General features: G+C 38.3%; 2 protein-coding genes across 3 annotated transcripts; both read right to left on the bottom strand.

Moving 5' to 3' along the window:
* Positions 1–1281: 1281 nt before the first annotated feature.
* Positions 1282–1842, bottom strand: LOC131160951 (uncharacterized). Its single transcript, XM_058116821.1, has one exon. The coding sequence runs from the start codon at positions 1840–1842 to the stop codon at positions 1282–1284; it is 561 nt and encodes a 186-aa protein (XP_057972804.1).
* A 9917-nt stretch (positions 1843–11759) lies between these two features.
* LOC131159278 (growth-regulating factor 4-like) lies at positions 11760–16514 on the bottom strand. 2 transcript variants are annotated; one of them, XM_058114032.1, is made up of 4 exons: positions 15667–16514; positions 14635–14992; positions 12208–12608; positions 11760–12129 (listed from the first exon to the last, which is right to left on the bottom strand). In XM_058114032.1, the coding sequence occupies exons 1-4, from the start codon at positions 15881–15883 to the stop codon at positions 12122–12124; spliced, it is 984 nt and encodes a 327-aa protein (XP_057970015.1). In that variant the 5' UTR covers positions 15884–16514; the 3' UTR covers positions 11760–12121. The 2 variants fall into 2 exon arrangements, with proteins under 2 accessions (XP_057970015.1, XP_057970013.1); XM_058114030.1 differs by having other exon boundaries at positions 11760–12104; positions 15667–16476.
* Positions 16515–16796: the final 282 nt, after the last annotated feature.

Genomic DNA, 16796 nt, shown 5'->3' with positions numbered 1-16796 from the left:
CATGTTATAATGATATTTATGTTTTCCCAGATTTGAAAAAGCAGTTACTGGATATATTCTATGTGGCATATGTATAACACGGAATACTCATGTTGCCACGCACTGGTTTAGTTTATTTCCCTTACTGAGAGGTGTCTCACCCCAAAATTTTATAAACTTTTCAGGAGCCCCTGATAGTAGAGCGGGTAAAGCCCCGCTGATCTAGTACGGTAGATCTGCCCTTCTAGAAGGGTAAGTATTTTGATAGGGTTAGCTGTATTTTGTGGAAATGACCCTAAGACATCTTTTTGGATTGAGTGTTGTGTATATATGTATAGAGTGATTGTAATAACTCTGGTATTGTGATGTATGATATAAAGAGATATATATATATATATATATATATATATATATATATATATGATTGTATGTTTCCTGCTGCTTAGGCTTCTGCTATATGTTCTGATATATTCTTGGTACCCACGGGTCCAGGTGGATTATGATCTGCTAAGCTGGATTTATGATATTGATTTTATTATACAAAAAAAAAATACCGAGTTAAATAGCAGGTCGTCACAAGGTACCCTTGACATTCGTCCAAAAGTAGCCTCCATGCTTGTAATACCGATAGAATCTGTGGCGTCGAATGCACACACGATCCTACAAATTCATACTCCTGCTCCCCAAGAGGTCTGAACACTACTACCTTTCCCCTACAATCGATCATAGCATAACGTGAAGATAACCAATCCATCCTAGTATGACGTCAAAACCAGACATATCGTACACCACAAGATTCGCTGGTAGTAGCCTTCCCTAAATTTTCACTGGGCATCTTCCTAACATCCTCCTAAAGGACGTTACACTCCTAGATGGTGTAGCTACAGATAGCCCCTTATTCATAACTTGGGTCTCAACCCCACACAGCTTTATGAAGCTTATGGATACAAATGAGTGGGTTACCCCTGAATCAAATAAAACAACAGCTATATTTGAAAGTAATAACAAGGTACCTGGTAGTACATTCCCCACATGATCAACATCTGCTGGAGTAAGAGAATATACCCTTGTCGGAGCTGTGTTCGTCTGGATGGTTCCCTGAGGTATTTAATTGCTACCGCAGTTCACACTAGATGCAAGCATGTCTCTCTTCGGTGCACAGCAATCACGAGCCATGTGGCCTAATTTACCACAACTGTAACAGTTACCCCCAAATGACTGACATTCACCATCATGCCATTTGTGGTACCTGATACAACGATCACACGACTAATCCACCTGAGAACCCTGACGCTCGGTATTCTAGCGGTAGCCCGAGCCATCGTTCCTCTTCTTCCATGATCCTTGATGAGAACCAGATGAAACTGGCCTCTTCTTCGGTTCCTGATCCACCTCATCCTCCCGGATACCGGTCTCGATCACAATGGCCTTATCCAACCAAATCGAAAACTCACGGATCTGTAGCATACCCACTAATCTGCAGATGTCTTTCCTTAGGCCCTTCTCGAATCTCCGAGCCTTCTCATACTCATTCGAGATCAAGCACAGCGCGAAACGGGATATCTCTATATACCAAGCAGCATACCCCTGCACCATCATATCTCCATGTATCAAAATAGAGAACTCATCCGCATTAGCATCGCGTGTGGAGGCCGGCAAGTATCTCTTAAAGAACACTTCCTTGAAGCAGCTCCACGTCATCTCTGTTGGTCTAACACTCTGCTTTTCCAGCAGACTCACTGTAGTCCACCATCGCCTAGCCTCCCCAGACAGCTGGAAGGTAGCATAGAGGACTCTTTGCTTATCTATGTAGTGTATGATCTCCAGGATCCTTTTGGTCTTCTTGACCCAAGCCTCCGCCATCATCAATCGGGTCGTCCTGAAAACGTCAAAGGGTGCAAACGTGTGAACCTCTCGATGGTACACCCTGCAGCAGTAGGAGAATGTTCACGTCTCCTAACACTCAGCTTGATCTCCCGCATAACTTGCCTTGTCAACCCCTGAGGCACAGAAAGAGACTCATCGCTCGCAGTCCCCTCAGAGCAACTATCCAAGTTGTTATCCTTGGGCTCCATTCCGAAAATAGAATAGGAATAGGTTAGAATTCCTACGTCATATACAGCTTACATAGTCATTGACATCTAATCATGTTAACTACCAATCTCACGGGTCCAGGTCTGTCCTATCACACAGACACGAAACCATCAATGGTTTGCCGTGATTTTATTGAAATCGTCATTCCATAAAAAACACAGAACACCGCCAATAAGTCCCTGTCTAGCAGCAAAACAACCCTCAACCTATTTTACCAATTTCTTACATCTTATACTCTAGTATGTAAACATAGCTACGTCTAACCAAGTCTACAAGACCTAGCAACTTGGTTAGCTCTAATATCAATCTGTCACGCCCTGAACCCGGCAATGGGACCCAGGGTGTGATGTAGTAACCTAACCTATCCCTGTATCATACATACTACTATAATGAATGAGGGTTCGACCCTGTGAGGTTCCCGTACACCCTATACACATTCACATACACGGTATATATGCAGTGAAAAAGTTCATTCCATACATACATAGTATCATACCAAAGTCTGTACGAATAGAGTCTAAGCTTCATATTACAAAACACAATCCAGGGTGCCCACGGTACCCAAAATGACAACCCTGTTACGGTCCAAGTACTTACACTAGTACTTTACGCAGTAAACCGACCACCAGGCTCCCAACACTAGGACGCCAGTTCCGGTTACTCGAAGGACTTGAAAACATGTACATACGAGAGGGGTGAGACACTTCTTAGTAAGGCAGAATCAGGTTATATCGGTGTGTGACATCTGAGTGTTATCATGACATAAAGCATACACAGTTCAATACAGTTCCAATATCTTTCACAAAATAGTTCCAGTATAGTTCTCAACACGCACACACACATGATCAAGTAACCTGGTGTCGTCACACCTTTCGGCACAAAGCCGGCCCACATAATACAACGTCCCCGACACATGGCATCGTACCAGTACATATGGTGGATCCACACCCTTCGGTGATCAGCCGGTAAGAGGCGATATTTCATGCCCTCGGATATAGATTCGGACACTCTTGCCACTTGTAGATGGTATTTCACACCCTCGGATATAGAGTCGGACACTCTTTCACAACCTGAAACAATTCGGAACTCACGTTCCCATATCTCATTTCAACAAATCATAACTCAATGCATATTCATATAACAGTTCATTCCACACACATTTGGTAATCACAAAATCACGATTTTCAAAATACAGTTTAAAACAAGTCAAGGCACGACCATCTCCATAACACAATATATTCAATAATATATCCACAGTTTTCCAACAAAACCAGAGATGCAACCCAACGCCCCCTTTTTCCCAAATCTGTAACATGTAAACCCCGTAATTTTTACCCGCTAAATTTCCCCAAATAAGTAGCCAAAACACACAGGATCGTGAACCATAGTTCTACCAAATCCGATTTTGAAAATAATCGATATAAATAGAATCCCTTACCTTTCCCTGAAAATCCAACCCGAACTCTACGATTCCTAAACAGCGAACCGAGTTCTCAAAACCTATATACCACAGTACAATAATTACTTACAATCTTACTCCCTACAAATCTACTGAAATGGAAATGAAAATCGAATCCTACCTTGATTTTGGGTCAAAACCCAAAAATCCTCGAAATGAAATTCCGTTCCACATAACACATAGAGATTCCTTCTCTGATCCTCGCAGCAACGTCAGATCGTCGATTCTAACAACGAACGATGAAGAAATCTAAAGAGAAGGAGAGATGTTTTGAATTCTAGAGAGAGAGGGAGAGGATTTTTGATAACTTAGCCTCAAAGCAACCCCAAAAGATATTTATAGTACCTTTGACTCAGCCAACCTCGTCGACGAGGCGGCGTCTTCATTAATGAATCAACGAAGGGAATTTGTCGACGTCGTGGTGGCTTCGTCGACGAGCCTGAGATTTCCGAATTTCCCAAAATCTCTCGGCTTCTCCTCGTCGACAATTCACTATCTTCTTGTTCAGAGGACATGAACAATACACCAAACATGAACAACCAACCTACATATTCATCTAAGACAACGTATATATAAAATTCCCGTAAGTTTTCCCTCCAAACCTCAACCAACTTAATGTCCCTTATTCAAAATTTGAAATTTGCGCTGGGTTCCTTGAGCCGAACCATCGATGGTTTCAGGCAGAGAGTAAAATCTTGCAGGCAGTGCTCCAAATCATCGACGGTTACAAGGCTACCATCGACGATTTCCCCCGCTGCACCCTGATTTCCATCATGTTTTCTCTTTGTACATATCTTCCACTCAGTATGTGAGCCACATATCACAACATAAGACCCTTCTATAAAGGAGGACTACTCAAATAAAACACAAGATCATACAACCTAATTATTAGGCTAAAAATATGGGTGTAACAACTATAAATTTTCCATAACAACTAGTCAAATCACGAATCAAAGCTTTGTAACAATTAGACTTATTTTTAGTTTTCATTCCTAGAATAGATCATGTATACTTGTATATATATCTCTACAAACATTTGTAATGTATGTGTGAAATATTCTTCATGAGAGCAATAAGAAATTTACTGTCAATATTTTTTAAACTTCATCACCATTCTCAATTGATAGTGTTAGAAATCATTTTAAAAAATTCAACCTATTACTTTAGTGTGACCTCGCCTGCCATATTTAGAAGAATTTTACCTAGAAAAATTAATATCCATAATAGTTTTAGTGCTAGGAATCATTTGAGCTTCCCAATTGATTTTTCAAATTCAAAAAAGGGATAACATTCAAAATTATATAATGTTGTGTTGGGGAATATAGATTTGAGGTTTTGAACTTGGATTTATGTAAATTTGGATAAATATATATATATTTGTATATATATATATATATATATATATGTATATATATATTTGAAAGAAGGTAAGAAGAATATATTAAGCATAGGAGAAAGAAAAACATATCAAACAGAAAATAAACCCAACCCAGGAAAGGGAACAGAAGCAACTAGTTTTGAAAAAGAGCCATGGAGAAATGATCACTATATACGTTTTTTCCCGAAACCAAACATGTGGTTAGTACAAAGATGAAGATTTGATGTCCCCAACAGGACTGAACACAATCGCATCAATAAAAGCAGCCAGGTTCTCAAAATCACTCTATTTCTAACCCTCCATAATTGTAAAATGCAGGCAGCGACGAAAAGCTTTTGCGATCATCAGCAGCAGGTGCAGGCTTTAACTTATTAAGCCTAAAGAGAAGTACTATTGTTACCAAACCAGCATAAGCTTTCTCATAGAGGATACTAGTGAAATAGCACATGAAAAAGAGACGGTCTCTAGCTCTAGATTCTGGTTTGTTGTAGCAGCAGCATCATGCAATGAGAACTTCAATAATTCTATCCATAGTTTTCAATCTGTTCCAAGCACCCAAGTTGGAGGCGAAAGCATGTATCGGTATATGTCAAATAACTCCAGCACAAGAGACCTCTTTAGCTTTATGCAAGCTTAAGGAGCTGATTAGCTGAAACAATTAGTACAAAGGACTAGTTTATCTTTCTATAGAGAACATGATCAAAGTTGAGAGCACCTTTTATTTTTCATTGATAGAGCCAGAGATTCTTCTAGGCTAATGCCAACCCCCTTCGAAGTCTATACAACTTCATTTTGTGCATAATAAAATGTTATTGCTGTTAATTCTGTAGTTAATTTTGTAATGATTTATTTCCTCTCATGTTTTTTACATTAAAAGAATACATTTAAATAGAAAACTTTCAATCCTATTTTGGTAATAAAGATATCACAGCAATTACTACAGATATAACAACAATGAGGATTTACATCTACAACTATGTTTCCTAAATCAATTTCTCACAGCTCATGTAACGACCAGCTACTTATATATATTATTTTTTTCTTCCATAATAATATTTATAAAATATATCACCAGCTGACTAAAATACTACTAAAACATCTCAGGCCCAAAAGAGTACTGAGGAACTTGGTACTCCATACATACCTAAGCAGCAGTATACAAGAAACAGTAAACTGTCATATATATACAATACCAGAAAGTTATAATATTCTGAGGTATATTCACAACACAAAATACCCAGTGATAACATCAAAAACCTGAAATCTACCCCAACTCACTGATATCATAAAACACCTACCCTCCCAGCAAAGGCAGCGCAAGACAACCTCTACCCGTGAACTTGATCTACTCGCCTAACTGGATCTTTTGAAAAATAGTAAGTCACTGGGATGAGACAACGCTCAGTAAGAGGAAATATGCTATTACTAGTGTGTGGTGGCTGAGTTGCACATTTAATATACTGAAATAATACTGATACTGTAAAATGAGTAAGCTGATATACTGTACAAAACACATGTCACGTAGTTTAAAATACAGCTGTGTATCTGAGTTTACTATCTGTACATACTACTAATATAATAATATAACTGCTGCTGTGTGATATATCTATACATAGGAACTTTTGCTATACCCTGGGATTTGTATGTCATGATTTAATCCCTCATGATAGGGTTGTGCGGCCCATAGGCTGGACTTACTCTGGTTGGCCTATCAGGAAAGTCAATTTGTCTCTAACATCCGCCAATCTAGCCCACTACAAACTCTCCGGACAATCTCCAAATCTAACATCGTCTAACCGGCCACCTAAACCCAGTTTACTGGGGAGACTGCAATCTCTCCTGACACGGTTAGGCGGAATCCACATACTATCTGAGTTATATGGTTACAATCTATCTGTACTAGTAACGGTACCGTGCTCTGCTGTATATCTATGTCTGTAATTTCCTCAGGGATCTAATACTGTGTAATACTATATAGAAAATTATCTTACTGCTTTTAACATGATTTCAAAGCAACCATAACACTATAAATCTGAACTGTAAAATATGAAATATTTGTAATATCTAAAATATCTATCTGATGTTTCTGTAATATCTGTCTATAATATCTGAAATATCTATCTAATGTTTCTATAATATCTATCTGTAATATCTGAAATGTCTATCTGATGTTTCCGTAATATCTGTCTGAGTGTTATGGTTTAGAAATCATGTTATATTGAATATGCTATAAATCTTACTTTTTGCTAATAAACTTGTATAATTGGATATTTGTAAAACTTCATAATTAACATATTAAACTATAATAGACTCAGGTCACACAACTGTGTAATTAAAATCTCATACCTCATAACTGTAATTTTTCTGAAATAATAATACTCATGATATTCTGGAAAAATAAACTGATCAACATGCTTGTAAATATTTATACAAAATCTATTGTTATACATTCTAAAACTTCCTAGCATAGCATATTTCCCTTACCTAATTTCTGAAAAACCCTTATTGTACTCTGACCCTACACCCACAGGGTTCCCCGCTCAATATCCTGAAAATAACATCTCCCATAACAAAACATCAGTATTTTTTCGTATACTATATTTCTTATAACCGTGCGAAAGACAAATACTTAATAAAATGTCTTACCCTGAAATTGGGATGACTTTCAAACCAGCCCCACCAACGATCCGTTCCAGCAGACTTGAAGAGAACTTTCTTAAAAGCATCGTGGTGGCCTCGGATCGTCGAATTAGCGAGAATTCAGCCTGAAAACCTAGAGAGAAGGTAGGAGAGAGAGAGAGAGAGAGAGAGGGAATATCGTGCATGAATTTCAATTGAAAAATGAAGTTCAGGCTATTTATACACTGGCCTTCGTCGACGAGCCATGTCACTTCGTCGACGAGGTCAAGAAGGACGTTCGTCGACAAGACCTTCTCTTTGTCGATGAAATTCAGAACTTGGGAAATAACCTCTCGGTATCTTTTCGTCGACGAGACACATCCCCGTCGACGAGACCCTCATATGTGCTCATCGACGAATTCCCTGTGTTCGTCGACGAGACCCTATTTAATTTTCCCAATTTTAATTCTTTTTCTCTCCTTCTCCTATTATTAAATTATGAAAATTATCCAAGTCTCTACAGCTCACGCCAACAATTGCATTGTGTTCAAATATATGTAAGTTCTAGCTCTCTATTGGCTTTTTGAGTCCGATCTCTGTTTTGATGTTGACAAACACAAGTGTCTCATGTGTGTGTCTAGTATTTTGAACAGGTTCATTATTTGGAATGCACACACAAAAGAGGAAGATGGAAGCCAGAAATGACTTAAAGCTCACATCATCCTAATTGTTCCATGCAAACCTGAAGAGTATAAGAAGAAGACATAAAAGTTCTATTTGTATTGCATTTAATTTCTTTCTTTGGTCTGTAATAACGCATGCATCTGCATGATATAGATTGATTGCTCAGACAACCTTTGATTGACCCTAAGAACCAACACTTTTCACAAGAGAACTTTTTCTTAAATAACTAATTGGTTAGGGTCAAAGATTAGAGTTAAAATGAAGTTTGCAAAAGCAAAGCCTTCGGTCGACCGACGTCAGATTTTTTGGGCAAAATATTCATTGTTAATGCCCTTGGTCGACCGAACCAAACTAGTAATAATTAGCTTGGTCGACCGAACCACTGTTTGCCTAGAAGTCAAAAGTTTGATTTGCAACGATCAACCGAACCTGTGGAGTTATAATTGTCACGACCGACCAAACCGTTCGAAAGTCAACTTTTTGACTTTGTATAGTCGACCATTCTGAAATGAACGTATCGTTCACGGTCAACCGAACTAAAGCGTGTCTGACACTCAATTACTTGGTCGACCAAACCTTGTAGTTTAAATTAGCCATGGTCAACCAAATCTATAGGAACGGTCAACTGACCTTGTCTTGGTCGACCGAACCCACAAAGGGCTTCAGAATTGCACCAAGACGGTCGACCGAACCTGTAGTTCAAAAGTTCCACGGTCGACCGAATTTGTCAATATGGTCGACCGAACCTTCTATATAGTTGACCAAACCTCTCGGGTTAGAAATTTTTTAAGGACTAAAACGTCATTAATTTTTTAATTAAACTTTTCCAAAATACCGAGCGTGTCCTCAGCGGTCATAATTTTCGAAAAATCTATAAATACCCTCTCCATAACTTAGATTAGCAACTTTCATTAGTTTAAATTTTCTCTCTAATGCATTGTTAATCAAAGTTCCCCCAAAACGTTTTTTATTGTTAAAATCATTCTTTTGGGGCAAAATCTTTTATACAAATTTCTCAAATTCTCTTTCACGCTTTTATTTCAAAATCATTTTTGAGAAGAGTATTTTATTTAGGCCATTTTATTTGCATGTACTCTCACTAGGCACTTAATCTTTGGAAAACATTTTTTAGAGTATTGCTTAGGTTTTTTCCCAATTATTTCTTTGATAAATATTTTTGGGAGAAAATTATTTAAAACACAAATATTTTCTTGAGCTTAAATTCCTAAATTCTCCAAATATTCTCTATTTGCAAAAATATTTATAGGAGAACAATAATACTCATTTTTCATACATATTCTATTTGTGCAAAATTATTTGATAACATCCTTACTCTACTGAGCATATTTCAAATTATTAGAGAGTGCATGTTTTGAGTCTTAAATTTGTACACATCTGCTTTTTGAGAAGCATTCGCTATTGTACAAAAATTTATTATTATTGATGTTGTATTCTCGACAGGTTGTCAGAAAAGGGAGACTAGCCCTATGAATAGTCCCGGACTTGCTCAGACCAGGTTAGGAGAGCACCGGATTGGTTTAGACCAGTTAAGAGAATTAGGAGATGCACCCTCCTGAGAAAGTGTGCATGATGTTGGCTTCACCCGTTAAGTGAGTTGGGGAATGTCCGCTCCGTAAGGACATTGTAAATGGCTTCTGCTCTGCCCGTTTAAGTGAGAAGGTTTAGTGAAATCCTTGAGGGTTATGCCCAAGGCGGGGGCATAGATTGGTTTAACTAAACCTTGATAATAAATATCGTGTGTCGCTCTCTCTTTATCTCATTTAATTTATGCCTTTTAAATTCAACATTTGTATGATTGTTCATTAATGGTTATAATTATTTGCATGCACACTTTTATTTAAATGAGATATGCTGCACGTGTATGTTCACACTTATAACTTAATCATTTTTCATACACGTTATTATATTAAATGGGATATGATATATGGTGAATCGGCGTAAATGTTTAATTTAACCAAAATGCTTTTAAAACCCAATTCACCCCACTTTTGGGATCACACCAATTACAACACTCTCAAACACAACCTTAATAATTGCAAAGAAAATTGCAATCCGGATGACCTTGATCAATGAGTTGCTTCAAATTATGAGTGGCCCTTTGCTAGAAAATAGACATAGGATTTTTTTGTGAGAATTTTTAGGGTAAGGAGAAACCACATTTAAGAAATATTTCAAATTTTGATTTTCAAAACATAAGAGGTGTGGTTTTTAGACGTTTCAAACATTTTAATGTGGCTTTACTTCGAAGGGATGAATGGCATCTCATCATCATTTCTAATTGTTTTTGCACCACTTCTCTATAAACCAATTCATTTTACGAATTGCTCCTTTTGGGATGCAATGTGTAGGAGTTAAAGCCATGTGGGGTTTTCAAAGTTAGTCAATTAATTCCTAAGAGGAGCTGTATCTAAGTGAATCCAAGTATAGGAGTGGTTATTTGGAAGGATCCTTGGGCACTTGTTTTGGAGGGATTCAGAATTTTATCTCCGAATCCTGTTTATCCCCAAGTTTCTGAAGTATTGGATCTCCTGTTCACTGCTGACTAAGTTGATTAGGATTTAGGAAAACCCCATTGCCACATACCAACCATAGGAAATTGAAACTGCTCTGAAATTTTCATTACCCATGAAGGAGGCATCGCCAGATGGGTTTGTAGCCCTAGTAGAAATGGATTATTTTCCATTAAATCAGCATATGAACTCAGCATATTCAATCATTTATGCAATCTCAACTTAGAAACGGCTTAATTTGAAATAGGTTCCTAAGATTATAAATAAGTTGGATGGGGGTCTAAAAGGTCAGGCAATAGAACACTTGAAAGCTTAACCACAAGTGGAAGTCCTGGAAAGAGGACTCTGCAGCCCTCTAACAAGCATTTAAGGACATAGGGAATGGGCGAGAAATCGCTAAAAGATTCAAAGGAAACCAAATACCATTGCCATTGCTCCATCCAAACATTTCGTACATCCACTTTGGTAATAGCCTAGGTCACTCCAGCCTACATATGTTACACTACATTTCGATCAAGCTAAGAACAGGCGAAACAAGACCTCAATACCTATAGATCATCCAAAAGCAGCACCAATACAAAGACCCACTGCTAGAAGCAGTCATCTTCTTTAAGACCTATTGCAACAAATTGATACTCCAGTAACATGCCGCTTTTCTTTGCAGCCAGGCAAGCAACATACTGCTGGATATTTTCTTGGTCCGTTTAAATATGTTTTTCTCATTTAATACTAGCATGAAACATTGCCATCCTTTCAAGCATCTGCTTACAATGCATGGTTAATAAGAACAAGCATTTTAAGACACAGCAACAGATGGTCACATTAACATCGTTGTTAATTGGTTGAAATTGTAATCAGAGAGGGTCTCTTGCCCAAATGACATTCTCCAATCAAGTTGCTTCAGTCACTTGCATCAATAAAACATTATTTAACCTGTAAGCTACATCAGAAATTTGTAGTTCACTGCAAAAGCGAAACAGCAATAATTTTCCAAGTCAACATTTCAAGAAGTGGATAGCCAATGAAGGAGTATCATTTCAAAGAGACGTTATTCAATAGACACAAGTTAATTTTATTCAGTTTAACTTAGAAGCAAATCCCATTAAACCCAAGCCAAAAATTTGCTGCACTGTTCATCTAGTACAACCAGAGTGTTCATAATTCCCGAAGATCCTGCTAGAGTTTGTTTTATTCCATAACTGAGCATCACAGCTTGGAAATGCAGTTTTACAGAAACAGTTCCACAGAAAACCCTCAATCATAAAGCTATTGACGAAAATGGTGTTGGGCAGTCTACAGCGCACACAAAACTGAATGGGCTACAGCATGTCTCTGCCTTGCGAAGATGAAGTCTTGGAAACTGCAAGCACAGCTTCTTCAATTATCTGCAACACAACTCAAACATAACACAATGAGAAAAAGATGGAAATTTAGAGGAAAAATCCCCTTAATATTAAACTAACCAGGAGGAGACCGAGAACTTGTAGAGAAGTCCGATGAGGCCATCGGAATGGAGATTGAAAGCTGGGTTGTGGAAAATGAGGTGTGATTGGATCTGTCTTCTTCGAGACCAGACCAAGAATCCCTAGCTTTGGGCCACTCATCAAAGAAAGGTCGCAAGGATTGTCCTTCCTGTTTCACAGGCTCTCCTGAAACAAATTCGCTGCTGAAAAATGAATGTTGTGGATAATTGTTCTGCAAAATGGAGTTGTCACTTGATTTCGATGGAGGCATGGAAGAGACTCTAGATGGCATCAGGGACCACGTGTTGTCTAAAGGTGAGTCAATATGGAGACCTCTGTTGCTTCCTGAAGCTTCAAAGAAACTATGCTCACCCACCTCAGTTTTATATCCATGAACATACCTACATTGAACCCATAGATTGAGAAAACATGTAACTGTTCATCTAATTTGGAAAATTGATACACATGACAACCTTCTGGATATTGTCTAAAACTTCAAAAAAGACCAAAAGTAAATTCAAGAGTATGAACATTTTATGTTACATTTGCTTCATTGGAAAATAAATCAGGAAAAGGAGTGTTTCACCATGTTGACAAGTCGTGTCACTTTCTTTTCTCTTCTTTTCCTTTTGGGCTACGCATAATGAGTTGCATCTCATACTTCCAACACTAATGGTGTCATATAGTTTCAAGGCTCTTGGACATTCCATAAAAATAGAATGACACTTTGTATTTTTTGTTAGTATTTAATATACTTTTGATAATGTGAGCGTGCACGCACAAACAAACAAATGATCTTTAGAATCTCAGAGATGTTACCTTAGCAGTAAAATTATTTACCTTAATTTTGATCTCTTCATATTACTCTTCCAGCTTGTGCATTCAACAGTCCAATGCAAAATAAAATGCAATTGCAATTCAATTTCCAAAGCATTGAACGACACTCCCCAGTAGATTAAGTAATACAACACATAACATGGATGAGGCATGGACTGATATCATTTTCCATAAATCTAGGACCATATAGCTTTAGACAAAGAGCAATGTCAATAAAAATGTCTTAAATCTTTGTTTGCAGGCACAATAAGGCAGCACAACTAAAAGGGCATCCCCATGCTTTGGGGAGGTAGGGGAGGTTGTTACACAGCCTTACCTCTGCTTCTATGCAGAGAGACTATTTCCTTGGACTCAAGCTCATGACCAACTGATCACAAAGGAGCAACCTTATCATTAATCCAAGGCCCGCCTCAAATAAGACAGTACAACTATAAATAATAAAAGTAAAGACTTCCTCAAGCGTCCACAACTTGCCCATGATGTTTATGAAGAGCTAGTCACTATTTGTTGCCCTTAAGGTACATAATAAAAAAGAGCAAAGGACTTGGGGGGTTCAACACAAAAGGAAACAAAGAGAAATAGTTTCAATTGAAAAATATACTCCAACATGAATTAAATAAATTCTAAAATGACTTATTAATTACACTTTTTAATTCCAATGCAAAAATGAGGGGAAAATACATCAGCAATACAAAATCAATAATAAACAAAATAAATTGAGTGTTGCTACAGTTAACTATCTAAAACTCATCAAAAAAATAAAAAAGTGGAAATTTCACACCCATAAGAGGTTTTTTTTTTTTTTTTGCTGGGGGAGTGGGGAAGTCTTTTATTCTGGAAAAATAAATACAGATAAAATAACATTTAAACAAAATGACATATAGGAAGAAATTAATTATCGAGATATTAAGGAAGGTGAACTTATATGAACATCACAACAAACAGACATTAAATATCTAAAGTCACTGACTAGCTAAAACCATATTTAATACCAATATAAAGTGACTGATATCATAAAACCATCTTTAAGACCATAAAATGCAGTAAAAAACTTTTACTCCCCCTTCTTCCCCAGATTGTGGGCAACCTTAAATACAACATTTCCGCAATCCCAGTGAGCATACCCTTTTGACAGAAACAGAAGAGGGTCAACAATCAACCACTAATTAACATGCTTGGGACAATTTCAAATGACTGTCAGAGTTCTGCGGCGAATTACTGGGAGAAAACAGAAAGCAAAGAATCAGACCAAAAAAAGAGACTGTCGCAAACCAACACTCTGCAAAGGCACAACAGATTTTGGGGACTATCCTCATGGACATCAGGGCCCATAAATGCTGAACCTAGCAGAAAATTAAAAAGTTCCTCCAAGATATCCAATATAACCCACAAGGCAGGAGTTCTCAATTTTACGCCTACCATGCAATTTCATCAATGGGCCCAACCATAGATCACCAGACAAACATAACAGCTAAAGTTTATCAGAATTCATCTCACAAAGTAGTTTAAACATTAAAAAAAAAAAGCATCTAACACTGCAGAGAATATTGCAGAAGTTCAACGACCAGGTTAAATGCAGAATTGAGATACCTGTAATCCTTATTACTGATGCCATAGGGAATGGGCTCCATATGGAAATGAGATGGGTTGCTCCCAGAACCTGAGCCTCCTTGAGGATTGCCAAAGGCATGCAGCGGAAGGCTCTGGTAGCTCCCAGCTCCACCACTGCCTCCAGCAACATTTATCGATGTTACAGTCGATGATGACTGAGAAGTAGTTTGCGATTCCACAGGCTTTCTTGAACGGTTGCGGCCTCGGTGCATGTGCCGCTCACAGTACTTGGAGTCTGGATATGCATCTTTGGAGCACCTCCATTTCTTGCCATCCGTCCTCCGGCATCTACCCGGCTCTGGGTCCACCTTCTTCCCGTAGAAGGAACAATAAGCCACTGCAGAATTATATAAGAGGAGATTCAACATCCAATCACAGTCGGCCGGAAAATTCCTCATAGTAGCAATTGAAACAACATGGGATAAATTTATTGTTTTGTTTTCATTTCTAAAAACTACACAGAAATCCAGTTATTATTGTAAAAAAGTAAAATTCCCAATTTCCGCATTAGTAAATTGACGTAGTTTATCGAAAGGCCATATTTGAAAAACCAAACTTCAAAACAAAATGAATAAATTTGAGGGGCAAAATGGAATTTCCGACCTACGATTGGGGTTGCAAATCAATGAAGGGAAAAAAGGGACCATTCATCAAAAAAGAAAGAAAAGAAATATCTGGTTCAGGCTTCTGTAGAATAAAGTAAAAAAGGAAAACAGCACTATTTCTTGCGGATGAACAATCTCCACACCGTTATTCTACTACAAGAGAAGCATAACATCTGAAACGTTTATCCATGCTTAGCAGAAGCTCCAAAATAATTTCCAAAGATTTTTATTTAAAAAGAAGACGATGGAAAGAAAAATCTTATCAAATATTCTTCGAATCGGTTCATTTATAAACAGAAAATCAATTTGAGGGGTAAATCTGAAAAGAGAGAGGCAAAGAGGGGGAGGGAGGCGGAGAAAGTTCCAGAAAGAAAGAGAGATAGAGAGAAGGAGTGGATGTTCTTACTACTGGGATGGTGGAAGAAGCGAGCGGACATGGATTCAAAGCTTTTCTGAATGGGGAGCACGAGATCAGGAGGAACAGGGAGACCCGCCATCAGATACTTGAAGATCAGAGCTTGGTGCTCCAACTCCTGCCACTGCGACACCGTGAACGGCGACGCCGCCGCCCTCATCGCCATCCCCGTCCCCATCGACGCCGCCGCCATACCCGTACTGTTCATATCTGTACTCTACACAGTCTCCCTCACAAAACCCACCAAAAACCCCCAGCTCAAAACCTCAGACAAAACCCATTTGTCAAGCTCAGACACAGATCGCACTCCCTCTCCCGCGCATGAATTTTCTCCATTTCCAGCACCCAAACCGAACACCCTTCTTGTTTTTCTAAAGCTTATCGAAGGATTAGCCGAGTTTAGAGAAGGCTTTGAAGAAAGACAGTGAGACTGTGTGTGTGTGTGTGCGTGTGTGTGTGTGTGTGTGTGTGTGAGATGTGGCGGTGGGGGTCAGGGACTGGGGGCTGTGTCCGAGTGTGTCGCTGGGTGTTGTCTGCACAGCTGGGGGGAGCTCTGGGGGAGTTGTTGTGCTGCGTTTGGGAAGGGAGCAGTATCTGTGTCCGCAGGAACCCAAGTTCGGTCTCATTTTATTGGAGAGGGTTTTAGCTGCTAATTATTAGCGATAAGCTTGTCATTGTCACTAATTAAAGTTCCATAGAAAGTTGAAGGGGACTTGATCTGCTTTGGATCTTCCCAAAGTGATTAAGATTTGAGAGAGAGAGAGAGAGAGTCATCTCAGCTCAAAGCAGTCAACCATGGTTTCTCCTGCTCTCCAGTAAGTTAGCTATAAGAACATGCTTAATTGCTTAGGACCCACCAAGAGCTTTAGTGGTTCACAAGTCATCGTAGCCAAGCTTCTCTCTTAGCTCCATTTGATTTGAATAGGCAATTCCTTTACCTTTTCTGAAAGAGATGGGAACTCTAATCAATACTTATATTTAATTTAATATCACCCAAACTTTCTATTTGAGTGTTTTGAGAATTGTAACACTACATAATCTAATCAAATGGGCATGTAATTTATTGATAAAATATTTTTTAAGGGAATGATGCAGATTTTTATTTTACCAAAAAGATCTTT

The sequence above is a fragment of the Malania oleifera genome, chromosome 7 (genome assembly GCF_029873635.1).
Source record: "Malania oleifera isolate guangnan ecotype guangnan chromosome 7, ASM2987363v1, whole genome shotgun sequence".
NCBI lineage: Eukaryota > Viridiplantae > Streptophyta > Magnoliopsida > Santalales > Ximeniaceae > Malania > Malania oleifera.
Note: the sequence above shows the minus strand (reverse complement) of the source record. Positions and strands in the feature narration are given on the sequence as shown.